This window comes from Poecilia latipinna, unplaced genomic scaffold, assembly GCF_001443285.1.
Source record: "Poecilia latipinna isolate Pla-1442-1.1 unplaced genomic scaffold, P_latipinna-1.0 Scaffold140, whole genome shotgun sequence".
NCBI lineage: Eukaryota > Metazoa > Chordata > Actinopteri > Cyprinodontiformes > Poeciliidae > Poecilia > Poecilia latipinna.
The window spans coordinates 178724-202222 of NW_015112756.1; the positions used below are offsets into that span (position 1 = coordinate 178724).

The 23499-nt window shown below is 40.4% G+C and overlaps 1 protein-coding gene across 5 annotated transcripts in view; it reads left to right on the forward strand.

Annotated features, from left to right (window-relative positions):
• slx4ip (SLX4 interacting protein) overlaps nucleotides 1-23499 on the forward strand; it is a 43662-nt gene that overhangs the window by 3967 nt on the left and 16196 nt on the right. For 4 of the 5 annotated variants that reach the window (XM_015028954.1, XM_015028956.1, XM_015028955.1 and 1 more), the window contains 3 exons: nucleotides 6803-6892; nucleotides 7111-7237; nucleotides 22371-22439. In XM_015028954.1, the coding sequence (XP_014884440.1) occupies nucleotides 6803-6892; nucleotides 7111-7237; nucleotides 22371-22439 (286 nt within the window). The remainder of the gene's footprint in view (nucleotides 1-6802; nucleotides 6893-7110; nucleotides 7238-22370; nucleotides 22440-23499) is intronic. The other variant, XM_015028959.1, reaches the window with a different exon arrangement.

The window sequence follows — 23499 nt, forward strand, 5'->3', positions numbered from 1 at the left end:
ATCAGTTTTCACATCTAGAGTGTGAACTCTTTGCTCGTTCTTCATATTCATGAATATGCTTCAGCCCAAGCAACTCCACTGTATTTCTCGCTGTATGTCTGAAGGTTGTTGTCCTGCTGGAAGGCGAACCTCCTTTCCTGTCTCCAGTCTGATGGAGCCTCTAACATGGTTTCTGTCAGGATTGCCCTTTATTTAGCCCCATTCATTTTCTCAAAAGCTCTAGTTAGCATTCCTGTCCCTGCAGCATGATGCTGCTCCCACCGTGTATCACTATGGCGGTCCATGGCAGACCTGTCGGAGTGCAATGCATTTTATTTATGGGCGTAAGGGTAAAAGAGATCGAAAAAAATGCATGTTGCATTAAATCCTTATTAATTGTTTGAAGTTTCTGATTGTACCGTGACAAAATGTGGCAAACATTCTTTTGCAAGGTTCTGTATATTTCCAAATCGGACCCAACACTTCCCAGCTTGTTATTTCTGTCTTCTAATTTCTCCAGTATGTGTATGCCTATGCTTTGTTTGCCGAGTTGTTACCTGGAGATATTCCTGTCTGTTCTTGCTGCTGAAATTCCACTCCTGGGTTGTGTCTCTCTCTTTTTTGTGTCATCAAATAAAAACGGACTCAGGTGTGCTAATATTTGAATGAATGAAAGGAGTTTTGCACTCGGACGGAACACTTCCGTCCGCCAATTTTAAATAGCATCTGGGTCTGTGTTAGTCAAGACTCACGTTTTCTGTGTAGTTTGGCCATTTTAAGAAATTGGAAAGGAGAAAAGTTGTTCTGTTTTAGGGGAAACCCAGGTGACTCACTGTGCACAGAGAGAGCGAGAGAGCGAGAGAGAGAGAGAGAGAGAGAGAGAGAGAGAGAGAGAGAGAGAGAGCTGGGAATGAGGCAAATAAAGCCAAAAAGCAGGTCTGTCAAGCCTGCACTTCTAAGAGCTCCCCTGGGTTTTCTGCAGATTGCAAAGAGAGAGAGAGAGAGTCAGAAAAAGAGAGACACAAAGGCAGAGAGGGAGAGATGCAAGTTTTATTGAGTGAGACTGCATCCCCAGCCCCTTCCCTCTCAGTGTAAACATCTGTGGCTGGTTAGTGTTAGCCTCTGAGCTAAGTGCAGTCCGAGAAGGTCTGGTTCTTATACTGTTCGATAGCCGTGGCAAAGGGCAGCGAGGTGGGGAGGCGGGTGAAGCTGCTCCCAGATTTTGGGCCCAGTGCCCAACTCGAAGCGGCTCAGGCAGGAGGATGGAGAGCCAGGTCTGGGAGTGAGATAAGGGAAGGTGGAGAGTGTTCTGGGAACTGAAAGTGATACACACCAGAACTCTGAGGACTAGAAAAGGCAAAGTGGCCGTCAGAAAGTTGAAGTCAGGACGTGTTTACTTGCAGGCAGAAGTAAGAGCGTTTTCTCCTGTGGAGAGGCAACTTTAGTCTCCGATTCTTTCTGCGACTTTCATTCTTGCCTCTTGAACTATTAACGATTATTTTAGTAATTGGTTATTCTGATGATTAATTGGATAAAAATGTTTGTTACATTCTGCAGATTTTTCATTCAAACCTTTATATGCAGTAATAAAAGATGTGAATATATTTTTCTTTAGTTAGAAAATTTACATTTTATTGTTTAGAAAGCAATAGCATAGCATCCCGTTAGTGAACACTTGATCATTTGTAGTAAAGAATGCATCTGCAGCTAAAAATATATTTCTATGATCAACATGTGAAAAGCTCTGTCCTTTCTGCTCGACTTAGCATCAATAAAGTGTAAAGCTGATCTGCTGACTTTTTTTTTTTTTTTTGATCAAGCGATTAAAAATTGAGCACAAGGTGCTTAACAGTAGATTGTTTCTTTTACAGAGGAGATCTTGGTAGAACATATTTACAGACAAAGAAATTTTTATTGTTTTTTAACTTTAATGCAATATGAATATACTTTTTGTACAGTTTTATCTTAATTGCTGCTCTGACTATTGAGATTAAAATTAACTTTATTTTGATGCATTTACATTACAAAAAAATGAAACAAAAGGAAGCAAAAATTCTTCTAGCAAATGGATTTAATTTAGTCTGTATAATCCAGTTAATGATTAATCAATTACCAAATTAGTTGATTGTTTTTTTTTATATATATATATAATTTATTCAAGATAAATTAGGAGCTAAAGATACATTTTGGGCAATCCTGGAAGAAAATCTGTTAGAGGCTGCAAATTACTAGCTACAAATGAAGCAGAGGTTTACCTTCCAGTGAGACTAAAACCCCCTAGACATGGCCTAGTCAAAGTTGAGACCTTGATCCAGTTGGGAATCAGTGGCAAGACTGTCCAAGCTGATGAAGCTTGAAGTATTTTGCAAAAAATGAGCAAACATTTCAGTCTCTAGATGTGCAAAGCTGCTGTAATTGCACCAAATGCAGGGTACCCTTTTTTGTATTTTGCCACGACGCAGTACTTTGTCATAAAATAGATAAGGCTCATGCTTGGAATGTGATTCAAACTGTGAAAAAGCTCAAGTTGAATGGGTTCTTTTGGGAAACACTGGATAATATTGATCACTTCGGCAGCAAGGACACAAAGTATAAAGAAGGTAGTCTTAGCCTGCGGGAAGATTCAGTCCTATTCATCTATTTAGTGACAGCACACAAAAGATGGCACAATAAAGGATTTGGTATTAAGTAGCGCCTCTCGCTACCTCTGCTCAGGAATTTTGAAGGCTGGTGCAGGACGGCGAACAAAGCAGTGGTGGCCCACTTTAGAAAGCCTGAATAGAGACACTTCCTTTACAACTTACTGCCTTATCAAAACAACAACAGTTTCTATGAGCCTTAAACGTGTCAAACCAGCTATACGAAGTGGAAATACTCTTAAGCTGTCTGGGACATATGTAGAAAACTAATGGGTGTTCTTAAGATAATTATAATGCCATTAAAGTGAGCTTTGAGGTTGTTGGTTTTGTCTTAATATTCAGCAGTAAGCGGGGAATTTCCCCTTTAGTAAATGAATTCAAATCCCTTTCAATGTACAACAATATCTCATTAGACTCTGCAGGGAGATTTTACTTGGGCCTCATAGGGGATACGCAAGGATTTACAGGGTCGTAGGTCATGGCATAGTTCAGCCAGGAGACCACTGGTCACTCTTTGTGCTAGGAGTTGACAAAATTAGCCCACATGATCAGATTGTAGTCAGAGCCTTTGTGTAAAATTAGATTTGACTGTTTTTTGTGTTATCTGGCCCACTCGACTCAACACAATTGTCCTTTTTAAAAGCGCTCCACATGAACAGCACAGTCTGAGCTCAGAGACGGGTACTCCTGCCATAAATCTGTTCCTTCCTCTAACCGGCACTTTTGCTTTGCAAATTAATTGGTTTCTCATTAGGATGATTGCATTAGTGAGCATTCCTGACTAACTCACCCCCCCTCGTTTCTGAGAGGTCTGTAGGATCACATGCTGCTTTGTGCAAGAGGCCAGACCACTGTTGATCATCAGCATCCAGTTCCCACTTGCGTCTCCTGATCTTATGTGATAACAGCAACTTGGTCTGAGTTTTTACTCGATGTTCACCTTCCAGTCCTAAAACGCTCAATAAGAAGCACAGAAAACACATCAGCTTGCTGCACCTCTCCTTCATCTTTACACTCTGTAATGCTCTTTTGATTTGCTGAGGTTCAACTTATTCCCATAAGTTGTTCATCAGTTTACATACATCGAATAAAAAGACACAACCATGTTTTTGCATCTTTTTAGCATCTTTTTTTTTTCTGCCACTAGTCGAGTAAAGGTGAGAAAAAGATGATATCCATGTTGGTCTTGTACTTTTTCTTCCCGTGTTTTAAAAGTCAGACTTTTGAGACTTCGTATGAGAACCCCACTCTGCATATGTCAAGTCCACTACTGGGGTCCATGCTGTGATTGACAAGGTCTGACCCTTTGTTGCTAGGCTTTCCCATGCATGGGTAGTCGTCAGAGGCCACCAGTCACCGGTGGACCGCTGCGAGACAAAGGTCACAACATGAAGAGAATACTCATCCATTGGGGATGAGCTGACATTGACAGGACGCATGCATAAAAACATATTATGGAGGATGTGGCACATAACATGGGACCTTCTTTTTAGGTCCAGAGCATTCTCACCCCTTTGAAAGTGTGACAAAGATAAAGCATTGTGTTTTCACTATGCATCTACGCACAGCAGAGCCCTAGGAAAATATTCTGTAGAAGAATAGAGACGCTCCCCAATCAGTCATATGGGGGCGCCCTCTCCTCTGCTTGAGCTTGTAGGGGAAACCAGGAAGCAGCTTCACTTTATTAATTTTCTAACAGAAAGACAATGAGAACTGAAAACGTTCCCATGGGAAGAAGAATATGCAAAATATTTGGCAGCTCTATTTGGATGGTGGTTTTATGTAGCTTTTTGTACAACTTGACTAAACATTCACAGCCGAGCTCTAGTTTTATGACAGCAGATAGGATCATCAGTATTCTCTTTTAATGTTTTGAGGCAAAGTTGTGAGAAAGGCAGCAGAGTAAATTCTGCAGTAGCAGAGCCTTCCCTTATACAACCTCTCTTAACATCCTGAGAATAAGGTCAGAGGAGCATCCTTTCAGTCTGAGTTTGGACATTTAGTCATCCTGTCTGGGGTCCTGAAGCTCAGGGGACAAGCCTGACTCACAACAAAGGCCTGGGTTTGGAAAAACATTCTCTGTTGTAAAACCAGTAGCTCTGCTGTCAGTACTGCTCTTTCCCAGGTCTGCAGAGGGAGCCTGGAATCCGTGTCAGGACTTTGGATCTTTTTGTTTTCGCTGAAGTGTCACTTTGGGTTTTTGGGGCCAGCGATGGTTGCTCCTCTGTCTCGGGGTGTGGGTGGTCGCGGTCCATCCATTACTTCCTCGTCCAGGGAGAGGCGAAGTTCACACGAGACCTACATCCAGTTGTTCTCTGCTGCCGGCAGCTTTTGTACTGATGTGCAAAGTCGTTTTAGCCTGAGAAAGATGGAACAGCTGTCTGGCCGCCTTGCCTGTTAATATCGTCCACATCTTTTCATGTTGTAATAACAAACTTCAATTGACTTTTATGTGATAAAGCAACATGCATAATAATGCAAAGTGGAATGAAAAGGATACATTATTTTGATTATTTTTCTTTTTTCATTTACAGATAAAAATCTGAAATGTGATGCAAGCATTTGGATTTAGCCCTCCTTTAATAATTTTTTTAAATGCATCTGCTCATTTTCTAGTATACACTGAACTGAATTTGATGCTTTTTTTGTTTTTCTGTGCAGAAGTATTGTACGTTTTTAAATATTTCAACTCAAATGCAAATTTCTTTGGATCTGAATTATGCTAGTTTTAATACCTGTATAGTATTTTACTTCCTTTGCTGTGAAACCTACTATTCAATTTTTTATTCTTTTTTTTTTTTTTTTTTATTTGTAACTTGCTGCTGGTACATCTGAATTTCCCCACAGTAAGGCAATATGGAATATTTCTATTCTGTTGTATTGTAGTCTATTTTATTTAGATTTGAATACACTGTTCTAACACTTAACTAAACATTTAAACATTTCTGTTGCAGTTTTGTCTGCACATTATCGCAGAAGTTTATGCTTCATAAATGCAGAGAAGGAAGATTTCCTTCTCTGCATTTATCCCCATCCACCTTGACCATCACCTCTGACCAGCTTCCCAAGTTGAAGCGAATCACTCCCGCTGCGTAACGCGGCCACCATCATGTGTTGGTGGGAATGCTGTGTTCAGGAACATGCTGGTACCCCACCACACATTGGGTTTTGTATGTAGGCTGAAAGGTTCAGTTTCAGTCTCATCTGGCCAGAGTGTTTTCTTCCATCTGTTTGCTGTTTACCCTGCATGGCTCATCGTGGTAAACCTTAACTACTCAAAGCCACAACGAAAGAAAGTCGTTGTAGCTTTCTTTCAACAATGGCTTTGTTCTTACTACTCTTTAATAAAGCCTAGATTTGTCAAGTAAAGGACTAATAGTTGTGCGAACAGATGTTTCCCCCTGAGCTGTAGATCTCTGCAGCTCCTCCAGAGTTGGCATGACCCCTTTGGCTGCTTTTCTGATTAATTCACAGACTGAATTTTGATGGATAGCTGTGCCTTGGTAAATTTTTATTGCATCATCTTTGTGTTTTCAAATAATAGATTGACAGAGCTCTGTGGGGTCTTTACAGAGCAGCTCTATTTACATTTCAATTGATTTATAAGATGACTTTGGATAAAGGAAGTGAGGATGCTTACAGATGCATTCCACAGTTTGTATTTGTAAATAAAAAACACTGTTTCTTTTTCCCTTCACTTTGTTCTTTTTATTGGTTTATCAGGTAAAATCCCAACAAAATACACTGAGGTTTTTGTGGCTTTCACATAAAAACATGTGGGTATGAATACTTTTGGAAGCCCATTGTTGTCAACTCTGCAGCCTTTTCCTTAATGCTTCACAAGGAAGGAGAGTAAACAGAAAACCTTTGCATTTAACAAGGGTCTTACGGCAATCTGTTGTGGCTGGAGGCGAGAGCTCTATTGCAAAATAGTTTTGTGTTGTGAGATGGAAAATATGAGTAAACAGACAGGGTCATACCTTTTTTGTGTAAAGAGATCGGTAAAGATAGCTAGACTGCAAAATGAGAGGGAGGGGACTGATGCTGTGAGTGGCCTGGGGCTTGTGTTTGAAGACACGGGAGGTCGTTGTGGTTTGCCTCACTGTCAGTCACTTACACTCTGATTTCCTTTGTTGCCTGTGTGCTCAACAACCTGTGACTATTTTTCTCTCTTTGTATAACAGTGTGGGAACTTTGCCGTGCTGGTGGATCTACATGTTTTGCCCCTGGGGAGCCCAGAGTCCACCAGCTGGTTTACCGCAGACCAAGTTGAGGTACAGACAAAGCAAGTAAATAAGTAAAAAAAAAAAATAAAACAAAAAAAAAAACCCGGTAATTTTTCTCCTTCAGGCACTTGCACAGTTTCTGTACTTACCTGTCATGTAGAACTTCCTCTCTTCTCCTTTTTGACTCCTGCCGCGATTATGTCTAAATTCAAACCTTTCCTATAGCAGCTTACCTACATTACATGGCAAACTTCTGCCGTTTGCAGGAGGTTGCATCCCTTGTTCGTGACCCAGTGGACCAGAGGGTTAAGCAATATGAAGAGGTTCTGCATGTTAGAAGACGAGCTAAACAGAAGAAGGAGTTGGCCCCTGCTTCGGCCTTCTTTATGAGAGGTAATCCAGAGAGATGCACCGATCAGGATTTCTCTGGCCAATACTGATTTCTCGTTTTCTTACAGGTGTGTTAATTTCTGCACCAATGCATATTTCTCTTACCTTAAACTTAAACAAAGTACATTGTGTTGAGAGATGCATTTGTCTTTTGAATAGGGGCAGAGTCCCTTAAATGAATGGGGCTGGTTGGCGAATTTGGGTTTTCAGTTCACTGATCAGATCCGCCTAATCTAATCGCCTGCATCTTTTTGCTCATTCCTCCAAGATAAAGTCATCTTTGCCTTCCTTCATTTTTGTTTTAGGTGTGTCTTCCATCAACTGCGAGGTTATTGATTTGTTTTGACTGTTAACGGAAACCATTACTCCATTAAATTATGGTGCCGAAACGATTATCATGAGCAGGATGGGAAAAGAATCACAAAACCGTCAAAACCATTTTTCTTATGCTCATTTTTTTTCCTGAGGTGTGTGGGTGTAAAGACAACACAACCAGTCGGGACACGGCGGAGTCCTACGCCCAGGGCGTGACCCGTGGAGGCGAGCGCTGATATGAGACTTTTTATATTGTGTTGCGCTGTTTGGCTTGGCAAGTCTTCCATGTTTCTTCATACAAGATGTAAATCTGTTAAAGCAGTAAGCGTTGGTTTCTCTCCTGTTGGTGGGACATTTGTGGACGCTTTCTGCCCGTGCTTGTATTTCAGTGGAAAATGAATCAAAAACAACTGCTATTGCCTGCACAGTCATTGAGCATGATCAACAAATTATGCAGATATGCGAGTCAGTTAAGGTCATTTATTCTTTTTTTTTTTTCTTTCTTTTTTAAATGTGTGCACATTCCCTCAGCGACATGCAGACTTGACTTTGAAGCACCAACTAAGGCTAGCATTTAAGAAACCTCCAGCTGTGCGTTGTAAGACAGATGCGTTTGTTACAGGTAGCGTTTAAGCACTGTTAAACTGGGCTCACTCAGCGGTGCTGCACTGTGGGAGTGGGATTACAGGGCAGTCAATCTCATAAAGTTTCTCCTCTGGCTACATCTCTGCCTCTCACGCATACACATGTACCATGCCTTGCAAAGATGTTCCTCTTGAACTTTTCTGCATTTCTTTTTATGTTGCAACCACAAACCTCACTGTATTTTATTGGGATTTTATGTGATAGACTAACACAAAGTAGGGCACGATTATGAAGCGGAAAGAAATTTCAAAACATACTTTTAATTTGATAAGGGCTGCATAGAAACTCATATGACCGTTGCTTCAATAACTCTACATAAAATCCAGTGTAACTGAGGTCACAACTTGTTAGCGGAGTAAATAGAATCCAAATGTGTAATCTAAGCTAAGAATGAACGCATCTGTTCTGTCAGGGCCGCCTTATTTTGTTAGAGAACGCTTTTCTGAGAAGCAAGCGAGCGATACAGTGTTCTTTGAGCGATGGCTGGCAAAAAGCTATAAAAAGTCTAATCTAAACTTAGTCACAAGCCAGGTGTGGGTGACACAGCAAACATGAAGAAAAAGGTCAGATGACACAAAACGGGGAATATTTTGCCTACATGCAAAGGACTGTATACTATGCTAAAAACTTAATCTCTAAAATAAAAACATGGCAAAGGCCATCATGCTGTGGGAATGTGATATATATATTTTTTTTTCTTTCAGCAGGTACATGAAAAACTGGTAAGAGTTCATGAAAAGGTGGGTGGAACTAAATACAGGAAAATCCTGAGAACAAAACTTGTAGAGGAGGCAGAAGACTTGAGACTGAAGCAAAGGTTCACCTTCCAGCTACAGTGAAACAGTTTAGATTGGCTGATATTCATCTGTTAAAATGGCTTAGTCAAAGTAAAACCTGAATTTAATTGAGAACGTGTGGCAAGAGTGAAAAAAACATATATTACAGTTTACTCGTGTTCTCCACCCAGTCTGAGGATAGGGAAATTTTTCAGTCAGACATACCTTTAAAGGTATGTCCACCCTTTTCAGATTTTTTGTTGTAAAAAAAAAAAAAAAAAAGACATGAAAAATGTGGAAAACCTAGCCTTTTCCTTCCACTTTACAATTATGGACTAATTTTCGTGACCCGTCACCTGCTTTTCTTGTTCATGTTTACTTACATGCGGATCACGAGTGGAGGGAGTCAGAGGAGCAACTGTGTTGCAGAGTTTATATCCTCCCCCTGGGCTAGGTGTGAACAGGCTGCCAGTGTACGGTTACTGAAATGCCTGACTCGTATTCTCAGTGACAGACGGAGGAGAGACAGACATCTCTAATGATGAAGACCACAGACTGAAGCCCCACGTTTCTACACACAGATACACCCGACTGCCTGAACAAGGGAACCATCGCTATTTCACCAGTTAAATATGCATGTGAAAATTATTAAGCTCCCTACAGATTTGCCAAAATGAAGGTAGCCAGTGGAACATGATGCCATACTCGACCTCCTTAAGTATTAAGTACAGAGCCTGTCTGTTCCATTAGCAGATAATATGCTAACCTGACATCAAACTGTCCGGAGGCAATTACTGAAACTGAAGTTCAGCTATTTTACAGTGGAATTGTATTGGAGAGAGGCGTCTATGTGCCTAAACATGTTCACACGTCCTGTACGTCGTTGCATTAGGAAGAAAATGTCAGGTGCTGATGTCTAGCCTGAGAATAGGCCAAAGGAGCAAGCGGTGGTGATTGTGGGTCCTGTGTGAGGCAGCGTTTGAATCAGTGCCAGTGTGAAATCACAGGGGCAGTATAAACAGGGTAGCAGCCTCAGCTGTTGGCACTACAAATGAGCCATCAACAGCTTAAAGCATTCCAAAGCCCTTCAGAGCAAACGTTTGTATCAGTGTTTTCTCTGTGGATGATTGGATTAACATATACTTGCATACCTTGCATAGCTGTTTGTAAATCTTAAACTTTTCCACATCACAACTGCAAACTGCAATGTATTTTATTGGATTTTTATAAAAAATAAATGGGAAAGTTAAATATTTCAGTATTTTGTAAAAAAAGAAAAATAAGTGTGGCGTGCATTTGACTTCATTCCTTCTGAGTCAATATTTACAGCCATGTATTGCTTCAAATTTTTTAGCTTATGTGTCTACTAACTTTGCTCACCTACACACTGAAGTACTTCTTTGCGAAACGCAGACTGGACACAGAGCATGTGTAAATTTAATTCAGTTCAAAAATATTTTATTAATCCCAAAGGGAAAGCAAATGTTGTCACTCATCACCCAAGAATTTTGAAAGTTGTTGTGGATGGAGATGCAGTCAGCTTCCAATTAGTCTGATTTGATTTTCGTATCAATTCTGACCAACTTCTCCATCTCTGCTGAAGAAAAGCATGCTCACAGCATGATGCTGCCACCAGTCTCAGTGGGGATGCAGGGAGATGTGCCATGTACTATTTCAACTGATCAGAGCAATTTTTTTTCCATGTTTCCTGTTAAACAGTAATTCTTGTGGCATTTAAATGGCGTTAGGGGGTTTCTGAATGCAGTTAGACTAAATTTCATTTAGTGACATCAAAGTATATGGGGCAGAGAAAAAAAGCATGTCATACTTTTTCAGATTTTGTATTTGTAAAAACATTTGAATATCTTGTATCATTTTCCCCTCAATCTAACAATCATGCATTACTTTGAGTTGATCCATCACAAAAAAATTCAAACAAAACGCACTGAGGTTTGTGGTAATTTTACAAAATTAACACTCTGCTGAATTTTTTGATATTTTATAAGACTCTGTACCTAAACTATATTGTGCCATAATAATTTAAGGGCTTTTTGTGCGTTATCAGATCTTAAAAGGAGATTTCTTCCATACTTTTTCTCCCAGCTACTGTAATTGAGACTTGATAAATAACTCCTAGTGATGTGATTTATTTGTGCCTTCAGAGAGATAAACAGAAGGAAGTTTTCCCACCAAACATTTTGGCTCCTGGACATCTAGATCGGACATGTTGGGCTTTAGCAGCCCAGGGAAGAGGAACTTGGGAGAAGCCTCATGCATTCTCCCTGGTAGACTGTTCTCAACACACCCACATTTCTCAGTGTAATTACAGATCGAAATGAGTGGATAATAGGTCCTCTGCTCTTTGAGGAAGGCATTTTTGTCATTCAGGAAGATATTTGAGTAAAAGCAGCTTTGTGGTCGTGCTCTATGACAAAAAGTTTCACAGTTCTCCGCAGGAGTTTTGTTTTCTGCAGAATGTTCTTGTTTATGCAAGGCATCTAAGAGGTGGTGTGTGATTAAGTACCTTTCCTTTTCGTTTAATCCATCCCATTAGTGTTTTAGTCTGATTCAGGCTTATTTTAAGTAATGCAATATTGATTCCGTAGTTTACCGTGGGTCGAGTGTAAGCCGAGAGGTTCAATTTTACACGGATTTAGTTAAATGGCCATTTCAGACCGCCAGAGTACATTACCAGATGTCCGCAGAAATCACCACATTGATCTTTTCTGTGTGCAGCAGAGCTCAGGTAAAGTGAATTGCTGTGTTTTAGAGTCATGGTCCCATGTCAGGTTGGAGAGGCTGTGGCAAAATGGTACCTATGGCGCGTCTGAGTACAGGACATAGCTGGGTCCTTCCTCCTCTCCCTGCACAGGTGCCAGGGCTTAGGGGGAGGGAACACCTGCCAGCCTGTTTCCCCATGGCCACGGCAGGCTGGAGAGGCATTTTCCCAGGCTCCCCAGATGAATGGTCACTAATAGCCGTGGGAGAGGGCTTTGCGAGTCCTGCACAGTGTACCACAGACTCCTCTTGGCAGGCCTATGAAGGGGGCTTAAGGCGGCCTGGCCGTGGCCGTTGCATGGAAAGCGCAAGTGTTGCTGGATATCTTTACTTTCGGAAAAATGTGTTTATGTAGGAGCATCTCTCTTCTGCTAAAGAATGTGGAGGATGTCTGAGCACTACATGGGAGGTGGTTTGTTTTACGTGGTTATAGCTTTAATTTTGTTTGGCTTATTTACAACCTAACGCTCCCAAGATGGAACAGTCGATCTAGTCTGGAGAAACATCTCAGTCAAAGTGACATTTTCTCTGCTCTGAATGCACAGAAATACCATCCCGTGTGATTTAGTATAAGTTTAATATCTGCCAATCCTTCACTAGGAGATTTAACAGCACTTCTGTTTAGATTTATCCCAAAATAAGTGCCTCATAAATAATTGGGTAGCGACAGCCTCCATAAACTCGACTTCCTCTCAGCGCTGCTTCATCTATGACCACATATGCGAGCGGGCTCCTATGTGGGGGCCGGCTCTGTAAATAGAGAGGCATGCCTGTGGCAGAGTTACCTGCCCCTGCTCTGTTACTGGGCGTGAGGCGGGCCGGGATTAGGACGAGAGGAAAATGGAGACCTGTAACTAGAACAAAGGCATTCCAAGGCCCAGGCTGGAAATGGATCCTGATCAGAGTAGCCATCCCATCCAGCCTGCCCCTCTCCCTACTTGCCCTCCCTCCTTTGGCCCCTCGGTGGGTAAACCCCTTCCCCCTAGTGCTTGTGGTGTTGCTGTGGCTCTTTAAATCCTCCATGTAAGCCTCTGGCCTTACTAGGCAGAAACACACAGGACAATCTGACTCCATTGCTAACTTTAATCCATATTATTACTCTAAGAGGCTAAGTATGGACCAGTATGAGATTCTCTTAGTATGCTTACACTGAGTAAAAATAACATATTTCACAGTATGAACATAATTAGCATAATACAGTTGTTTTTATTTAAAATGGGAAAGCAATTAATATGGGTATGATTATCTTAATACATGGACTCCAGCAGAAATTTATAATAAAAACACCCACTAAAATTTTGTGGTAATTTAAAGTTAACAGGCATATATTATCCATTTTTTTGCTGTTCTGTTTTTTATAGCACAAGACCAGCAAAATAAGCTGATATTGGCTTCTTAATTAGACTATTTGCTCTGGCAGCTAGCCTGCAGTCTGCTGCTTTACTGATAGGCTGTACACAGCTTAAATTCTGTAGTTCTAATGTAGCATTTATTCAGTTCGAAAGATGGGTGGTGCTCTTTTGTGCATCATGACTGTCTGTGAGGATTTTGCTTTTCTCTTATGAAATTTCTTAACTTATTTTTGTTGTTTACACAATATTGGATACTAGCTAGAGTCTAGAGCTGATTTGTTTTTTATGTAGCCCACTGGAAAAATGCTGAAAGAGTTTTTTTTTTCTTTTTTTTTAAAGGGTAAAATGCTTTTCTAGGTGGGTAGCTGTACTACCCTCCATACAGCCAGACCATCCCCTCCTCCAGCGACTTTGACACCTTCTATGGGATCTCAGTAAAAGCTTTTTTAACAGTTTACAGGGACCTTCAGTTCTCTTCATACCTATCACCAGCCCATGACTAAAAGATATGGAGACACATGTTTTATATAAACAGCAACAAAAATCTCATTTGTATGCATCATCCATTCTCTCTCTGTCTCTGTGCTGCTCAGTCCTCCTCTTGTCATCTCTTTCTCACTTTCCCTTCTACTTTTCTACAGGGTCAGCTGGAGTCTTTTAGGACATAACCACAAGCTCCACCATAGCTGTCACACCACACTCTTTTTTCCCCATATAATTAGGGCCTAAGCCTGAGCCTGAGCATGGATCACATTCATGTGACTGTTCCCCTTTACCACAATCTGGTCTGGGAGACGGCACACACTCTGTTGAACCCGAGCCTGACCAGAATGCCCTGTTTCAAGAATTACTGAAATGCTGGAGAGGACACCACTGTTGATGGGCTGTGCACTAAAAGAAATGAGCACATGAGATGTCTTCCTGTTGCTGTTTCATTTTAGTCATTTAATGTCTGCTATCATAATGTTTTCAACCTTGTGAAACTTCCCTTTTTTTATTTTCATGTCCTTTACTTCATTATTGCATGTTTATGTACAAATTAGCATTTTTAATGATGATCAATTTAGCAGAGTTAGTATCCAGTGCAACTTCGTTCTGGTTTTTTAAAGGCCGGTGGAGTGCATAACTTAAATCCGCTAAGTGCTCCACACACCACCAAACCAAAGGATTTAAAATGTCCTCCTCCTTCTGATTGCTCTAAAGCATAAATGGTGGCCACATTTTGCAAGATTTGTGGCCTTTTAGGCTGATTGAGGTATAATTATGATTGAGTATTTCGTATTGTGAATGCATTTCCCTCGTTGGATTATCTTCCCTTGTGTACAATATATATATATATATATATATATATATATATATATATATATATATATATATATATATATATAAACAACATCTTTTCCCTTGATAATTGTTCTGCACTCCAGAATGCTCCCCACCACTTTAGTCACATGCTGCATTATGGGTTGGCCTGAGCTACCATGCTGCGGCGTATTTTGTAACTGCGATCAAGGGGTCACCCAAATGTTAAATTGAACACTCATGCGCAAATATTGTTTCAGGTGGACGTTGCACAGGGCGATAAGGCGCAGCGCTCCGCCACGGCCGTAGTTACAGTTGCACAGAGAGAGTGATGTCCTTCCAGGAAAGCCCCCACTTGCACATGGGTAACTTCCTCAGGCTCTCTCTTCCCTCACCACTCCACTCCACTGCCTCTCGCTCTAAGCCCCCAAACTCTCCACCCACACTCGAGGACAGGGGGAGGGAGTGCAACATCAAAGAAGAGATGTCAAAAGAGCAGGATTCTCAGGCGCTGGTGTCTGACTGTCCTGCTGATTGTACTCCTGTTCACAAAGAGTTTGCGTGGGAATTATTGTTCTCATGACACCAAGATGTGCATTTCTACGGACAATAGAAATGTGGATAGTGCGAAAGTCAATAAAGGAAATGACACAAGAACTGAAGATATCCTGATGGGATGTGATGTCTATTTAGCGTGACTGTGGGTTTTTTCTTTCTTTTTAATAATTACCCATTCAAATTATGTAATCTGTAAACTCTCCCTTTTTTGTCTGTTATTTAGCATTTGAGGTACAAATCTAGTTAATCCGAGAAATCAGAAGTCATTGATGGATGCCAGACTTCAAACACAGTCTGGAAAAGTCTAGAATTTGGTTTAGATATTTGGGATCTGGATAAATCCTGGAAAACGTTAGTTAGAAATATTTCTGTTTTATTTCCTAGCACATGCTTTAAAACGTCCGTCCGTCCGTCCGTCCGTCTGTCCTTCCGTCCGTCCATCGATCGAAAGCAAGCCAGTTCATTCTACCAATCAACCATCTGTGGTATTTTTTTGGTTCTATGTCTTAAGCCTGTAGAAATTTCTGGTATGTCAATGTCAAATTTGTTTTTAAAAACAACAGCAGTTGACCAAAGTGCTTCACATCATAACAGAACAAAACGATAAAAATAAAACTCAGAGATATTAAACAGCAACGGAACACAAATTGAGTAAAAGTACAAATTCATCCATCTGTGTGAACTTTGACCTAGAAAAAAATGTAAAGGAACCCGAAACTGTGACGATAACAAAAACATTGCGTCACATTCCTGTCTCTGCATAGGAACTTATTTACAACCTACCAAAGAATTTGAAACGGAGCAATTTCTTTGATATTAAGAATGAATAATCATGGGTGATGTCAGGCTTTTCTGTTTCGCACAAACAAAATAGTTGCGGGCCCGTAGCGATTATGATAATGCAAAGCTGGGACTTGCTTTGAAAATCCTCTATTTCAAAGTTGAATCTTTTATGGATTCTTGTATTACTCCCAAAAGCACTGGCGGCCAGGAATGCAGATGATGAGAAGAAGTCCACAGTGTTTTCTAGGGCCTTTTTAATGATCTCTTCAGGATATGACTGAAGTTAATGAAGTCTGTCCCACTGGGGCTTACCTTTGACCCCGAACTGAAAGGTTCTCACTCTGCTCTTTTCCATTTTACTGTCCTTGTTGCTGTGGATAGCTTTCGGTTTGTTGATGTTTCTTTCCCCTCATTGTTTTCCCAGGAAGGAGTGAAAGCTGCAGTGTGTGAGTGCGTGTGTGTGCCTGTGTGTGTTTAGTCCGTACAGTAATCTTGCCTTGGCAGCAACCCAGTGGAGTCTAGGTTTTACTTTTTATTCTTTTAGTTGTCCTGTGGTTCATTACAAGATGGCAGAAGCCTCTTCAGACGAGCGGTTTCAATATTATCTACCACATTTCGGAAAACATGGCGTGCCGACTTGTTTACGGTTTGGACGGACCTGTCATAATACTGCTGTGTATTGGATTTCAAAACAATTAAGCAAGAAGATCTTCGCTATAATGAATTACAAATGAAACCTTTTAAAATGTCTGTTCTGCAGATCTGGGTATTGCACCACTGTGGGCTGAAGTTGCCGCAAAAAGGAGCCACTCGCTCCCAGAGGAGGCACCAGCAAGCTGTTTGTGAGAGAGAAGCATGTATGCAAGCTTAGCACGAGAGAGCCCAGGCAGAGAGCCAAGAGCAACTCTGTGCTTTGCAGGATGTTATAAAAGTTGGAGCAACAGCTGATGTCTAAGGCCATGGCGGTGCACTGGTTCCCAACTCTGTGCTCAGACATCCCTGTCAAATTTGTCCTGGGAATTGGCAGACTCAACCTACCATGGAAAAGCAGTGAGAACAGTTGTAAAGCAAGACATGCGGCTAAAATGTCTAGCAGCCTGAATCAGAGCCTCTGAAAACATAAGAGCCATGAATGAGGAATGAAAGATGCTTAGGTCCTGGCCCCACGGACCCAAAATGAGCATAGAAAACAAAACAGAGATATGGATCTGCATTCCTCTTCGGGTAGATATCCAGAACAAGTGATATATAACCGCTGCCTTGCTATTTAAGGACTAACGGCATATCAGATTTTTCCCCAATAAAGGATTGCTGCTATTAACTACAAACATGCTCAACATACTCATGGAGAGCTCTAATGTTATTTCCCCTTTTGATTAATAACAGTCTATTTAAGGAATGGTAGCTTGTCTACTATTATTATTAGATTGTGTTGTTTAATAAGCTAAGAAGAGAAAAGCTCTTCAAGTCAGAGTAGCTATATAAGGCAGTATTATGGTAACATTTTCTTAGTAGACAATTTATTTCTAAAGTTTTGTTTATCATGACAAAGCAGATTTTTTAAATCATCTGGTCCAAAACATCATGTTAATGAAGTGAAATTACATTAGACTTATGTAGCACCTTAACTCAGACAATTTCCAAGGAAATCAGTTATTCCCATTCACACATTATTGGTGGCAAGCTATTTGATTGAAGCCATGGCTGCCCTGGGACAGTCTGACAGAAGCAAGGCTGCCACATAGGCCAGATCGTTGAAGTGTCTTGCCCAAAGACACAACGGCAGATATGGACAGAGTGTAGGCTTGAGCCAGCAACCCACCGATTACAGGTTAAACTCCTACTGCTGTTGCATTGAGTTTCAGAAGTGTTGCTGAGGTTCTTGGCAACACTGAGGACCTTAGCAACACTTCTAACAGGAAAAGGTCAAATCGTGACCTTTCCACCACTGTGCTTGACAGTTGGTGTGAGATGTGCTTTTTTTTTTTTTTTTTTTTAGCCAACGCTACAGCTTACAGCCAACAACTCTTCACTGTTGCAGAAGTCTTGTGGTTTTTTCAGATGTAACTTTTGAAACCAGATGATTGCGTTTTAGATACTTTTGCTCTGCTTAGTAACATGCTTAAATCCAACCAGTTGTCTTATCAGTCATGCTGTGTTTAAAAGGAGGATAGATTCTTTTAAACTATAGTGAACCCCCACCTATTTGTGAAATTTTCTTTGTAACTTGACTCATAAAACTTGCCTATTCAGAGACTTTTTTATTCTTGGTGTATATCCAAAATATTTCATGAAAAATACAGCTTGGGAAACACAAAAACGCTAGGCTCAATGCTACTTGAGCCTAGCGTTTGCAAAGCAGCAAATCTGGCAGCGGCGTTCATTTTTCTTGCCACTGACTGACTGTGCCCCAAAAAGCGAAGATAAGTAAGACTGTAGATGTTAGCATCTGTAGTAGTGCTAAGACAGTTTGCACTGTCTGCATTAATGCGTGTTAAGGTATAATTGGTGTGGTGCTTTGTTGTTTTTAGAAGTGGTCTCAAGCATTTGCAGATTTCAGCTATTCGTAAGCAGTTGCAACCCTTAATCCTCTGTAAATACCAGGGGGTACGCAGTAGATCGAGATTTAGAAATGAATATGTTTTATAAATTGTAACTTTTATGCTGCTTACAGTTTATCAAGAAAGTTGGAACTAGATCTGCTAATGACATCCATTTCAGCTGTGCCTTAGGTGGTGTATATTTCAGCTGTTTATGTAATTGCAGCACTTTCAAAAAAGGATTATAAACCGCAACAAGTGGAGCTCCTATGATGAAATACAAACCATCATAAGAACAAATTAAAACTTTATGCTCTCTATGCACACGACACCCATACTGGATGGCATTTGTGAGAAATCTCCAAGTACAAATCCAGACTACCAGGGGGACTAAGGTAGATTTCAGCAATTTTAACCTTAAAGTACAAATGCACCAACATGCTGACCGATCATGTAGAAACCCACAGATAAGTTGGCTGTTGATGGCATTCACATATTTTTCTGTCTGTCTGTCTGTCTGTCTGTCTGTCTGTCTGTCTGTCTGTCTGTCTGTCTGTCTGTCTTGAATGAATAAACAGATAACAGGAAGGCTTAACTGAGTGCAGCAAAGTTGCTCAGTTTGATCCTTTTAAATATAAGGGGACTTAAAAATATTACATATTACAGTCATTACAATGACTGAGGGACAAGGACAAGATCAAGCAAATGTTTATAAACATATGTTAAGCTTTAAGGAATTGAAGTGCTTGGGAAGAGACGTATGATAAATAATTGTATTCAACAGGGATGTCATGGCAATAGCCTGTCCAAACTCTAATACAGTTTTAATTTATAACTTGCCGAGCATTAGATTTTAGCTACAGCTCTGCCAAAACAACTAAAACTGAGACCAGTTGCATTGGAACCCTGGAAGAAAAACACTATATAAAATAAATCATAACTCGTGTCTGCGGCTAAAACCCAGCAGGCATTAATAAATACAAATATTCTCCTATCAAAACACAGAACCCAGCATTCGACTCCATGTAATCTGTGCTGCTCATTATAACAGAAAGGCCTGAATTTAAAACAGGATGAAATACACCAAAACATTTAAAAGTGCAATTTGCTTCCAATTCAGGTTGATGTGATACACACCAAATTATTCAAAGTTGTGCCTTAGATTGTAAGTGTTGCAATTACACAGACTGATTCTGGGTGATAAAACGGTTTGTAAAAGACTCCTGTAAATCCCTAACTTTTCTTCAGCAAACACAGTTATTTGGCTGCTTGCCATGCTTCAGAGCAGGGGATTGTAACCCAATGCTGCTAATGCTGGAGCATTTAGATTTTTTTTTTTTCACTGAATAAATAATTTTATCTCTCAGACATTAGTCAGCCCTGGATTACATGACTAATCTAATTTAAGAAATGGCTGAATAACGAGGATTATAATTACAAACCTGGGAAAAGAGGATGTTTTGTCTCACCATGACAAGAACAAATTGAGTGCTACCCTTTGTAAGTTGAGTAAAAAGCTTTAAAAATTATCTTTTTATTACAATAACATAATTTTACACTGAGAACCTTTCCATTGACATACTGTATGACAATGTCTGTAATTACATTTTTGCAACTGAGATTGAGTATATTTTGTTCTACAAAGGTTAAACAGCAGGGGGGCAATTATTGTGCCATGACATATTTTTATTAAAGATTATTTCTCGGTGGAAGTTTCTCAAATGAAAGGTAGAAATGCATCTTCTGCATCTTCACTACTGCACAACTGCTGGCATCTGTGTAATGGTTTATGTAATTGATGTCAGAGAGAGTTGTTTTTAGAAATCAACTGCTGTTTTCTAACCTCAGTTAAATATAAATTAAAATTGCGATTTCTTTAGTTTTTTGCAGTGCCACTAAACAAAGAGATCAGAGCTGATTCCTTTTATAGAGTTAAGCCTGTGGCAGTTTTGTGGCTCTGAAAGCTGCTCATCATTGTTGAAAACCAGCTTCTTTTTACAAAAAGCCAATTAAATGGTGTGAATTGTTCTATGAGCCACAGAGAAGTGTCCACAACTTCCTCTTTGGATTTTTTTTTCTGGGCCAGAGGGGTTTGTACTGTCTGCTGTTTGTGTCAAGCACCAATACACACTCAGTGTGTGGGGGGCATACTTGTCTCAGCTGTAAGCCAACACTGGGAGGAGACTTTCCCTAAATAATTCCAGTTTTTTTAAAGAAATGTATGGATGTTTGTCTCTGTTGTTGCCAAAGGGCAAAACAAAAAATACAAAAGCAAAAATAAAAAAACAAAACAAAACAGCTCTCTACTTTTAAAATGTCAGTTTTCAAAAAAGAAACACAGCCTTGGTTTGGGCTTGATGTGAGTCATAGTGCATATTTGACATTATCCAGGGACTTTTTGAAAGAGCCTGGAGTGCAAAAGGTCAGGATTTTCTCAAACTACGGAGGACATGTAATCCTTTAATTGAAGGCAAAATACCAAAATCCTCCCCCTAACGCTGCAGTCTGAAAATAAAGACTCAAAATCAGAAAGTGAACTAGTGGCAAAATTAAAGACACTTTAGTTTATCAGAGTGTAAAGAGGTGGACAGGGTACCGGGAGGGTGTCGAAGGTTAAGCAACCTCCGTCAGCTTCCCAGCATTGAGAAGCAAAGAACAACTGAATTGCATGTCAGCTAGACCTTTGCTTTCAGTCAACAAATTCCTGCCAGATTAGGCAACAGGCCACAGTTTCTGCCCAGTGCATCTTAAACACTGTGACAAACATTCCAGAGTGGAGACTTGACACATGACTTTTCTGTTTCTTCCAAACTTAAATGCTATTAAAACGAAGAATTTAAAAAAAAAAAAAAAACCTTTTCAGTGCGTTGCAAAAGTATTCACACCCCTATAAGTTTTGCACGTTTGTCACATTACAGTCACAAACTTCAGAAAATAGCACATATTTGTGAAGTGAAGTCATCTTTTCCTGCCAAATGCTAATTTCTGCTGGAATGGCTAGTGAGTGTTTGAGCGTGTATTCTCAAGCCATGTTACAGATTTAATCCCCATTTACACGGAGCCGGCTTTCAGTGAAACCAAAACATGTTTGTTGTGATTCAGCCTCTCATTTACACGTCTCCCGTGACCAAAGACACATGATTGGATCTGGACATCCCTAATGTGCAGTGACAGTTTTGATTCTATACATGTCCAGGGGTGTCAAACTCCAGTCCTCAAGGGCCGCTGTCCTGCAGTGTTTAGATGTGCCACAGGTAAAAAACAGTGGAATGAAATGGCTTAATTACCTCCTCCCTGTGTAGATCGGTTCTCCTGAGCCTCCTGACCTAATTATTCTTTTCAGGTGTGGTGCAGCAGAGGCACATCTAAAAGTTGCAGGACAGCGGCCCTTGAGGACTGGAGTTTGACACCCAGCCCATAGTTCAAAACTTGTCAACAACAGCTGTCTTGACCTATAGGTTTCTCCCACATGAGCTATAAACTTCAACTCCTCTTGCATTACTAGGCACCTCTTGATACTTTTTTTTAATGTCAAGGTTTGCCTACTCTGCCAGTTGAAGTGGAAAGCTATGTTTATGTTGCTTTGCAGTTGTGCCAAACCCCCCTTTTATTTTCAAATGCTGAATTGAACAGAACTCTGGGAGATATTTGGGGTTTGGAATATTTTTTTATAACCTAACAGTGCTTAAAGGACTCCCCAGCTTCTTTAACAAACCCCTCAGGCTTCATTGAATAGCTGTGTTTATGCTGAGACTGAATTACAGTTAGCTGATCCAGGTTTTATGTAGGTGTATCAGGAAAGTTGAACTGAATAAAACTGGACAGTGCCCTTTGAAAAGCATGTTTTTTTTCCTTTCACTTTACAGTTGTTTACTGTTTTGTTTTGTTCCATCACATAAAGTCCCAATAAAAAACTTTGGGTTCGTGGTTGTAACTTAACAAAATGCAAAGGCAATACAGATCTATTAATTAACCACTTTTCTCACTTTTTTAGAAAATATTACTGCACAGCAAACTTCTTCTGAACATAAACTCCTCCGCATAGACCCCTGCTGAAATAAATATTGTCTCTCTTTGCCTCTCTTAGGGAGAAACTTCAACCTTGTGGCCAATTTCCTGAGGCGGCACTCCAATCTCAGATGTGTTGTCGAGCAGGGTATGTGACCTACATGTTTTTATGGAGCCCCGTCCCATTTGAAATAATCAGAAATGGATCGTCTCAAAGGCTCATTTTCAGCCAAATTTCCCACAGAAAGAGCAAGTCATCTGCAGCTCTCGTGTTGATTTTTCTCCCCCCCACTTGTTTTTATGTCTTGTCCCTACCTGCTTAGGGTGCTGTTGAGAACAGGCAGCCGCTAAAATAGCCCCCTTGAGAGGCTACAGGGAGTGTGAGAGAGAGAGGAACTGTGCAACTGTCTATGGAGGGCAGTGGGAATCTATCTTCACGGCCCATATAGCGCCTGTGACCCTTGGTCACCTTTTCATGGGACCAACATGGTTCTCTTCCTGTCAGTAAAGTTAATATCTGCTCCCACAGGACGGAGGCCTGGATGTTGGGGCAATGGTGACCTGCTGCAGAGTAAAATGACGGGTTCTTTCAGCAGGTCCGTCACAGATCAAATTAGGCCTGGTCCTCTGGGGTCAAAGGTTGTGAAACTTGGTCTGTTGAGTTCACTACAGCCTACACATGTGGTTAGCTAACATCAAAACATGCAATTAGTTTTAAATTGCATTTGTAAGAAGTTCTTATTATAATTACATTCTGAAAGTTTGATAACAGTTGAAAAATGTTCATGTCAATAAGCACGTTTTTCTTGGAAGTTTTATGTTCTTCTGCCTAAAAAGATTTTGAGAAATTTTTTAAATAATTTTTTTTACAGCTTTTAATTGTGCTTTAATTAATTCCATGCAGTTTAGCAATGAAAGAGCAAGAAAAAAATAACACCAAAATGGTCAAATAAGATTTCGTTTATTTACATTTTTATGGCTCATCTCATTTCTTCTTAAATTATGATCTTACCTATATTTGTATGTGAAGTCCTTCTCCACAAATATCTTCAACACTAGGACTCAGCACTGCCCCCTATCAGTGCGGCTCGGTACTTTCTGCATCACCTTGAGTATTTTCACTTTGGATGTATGGCCTATCAGTCTTAAATTCATTATATACACAAGACAGACTGTGGAACTTCAGCATGCATAGCGCATGAGTAATT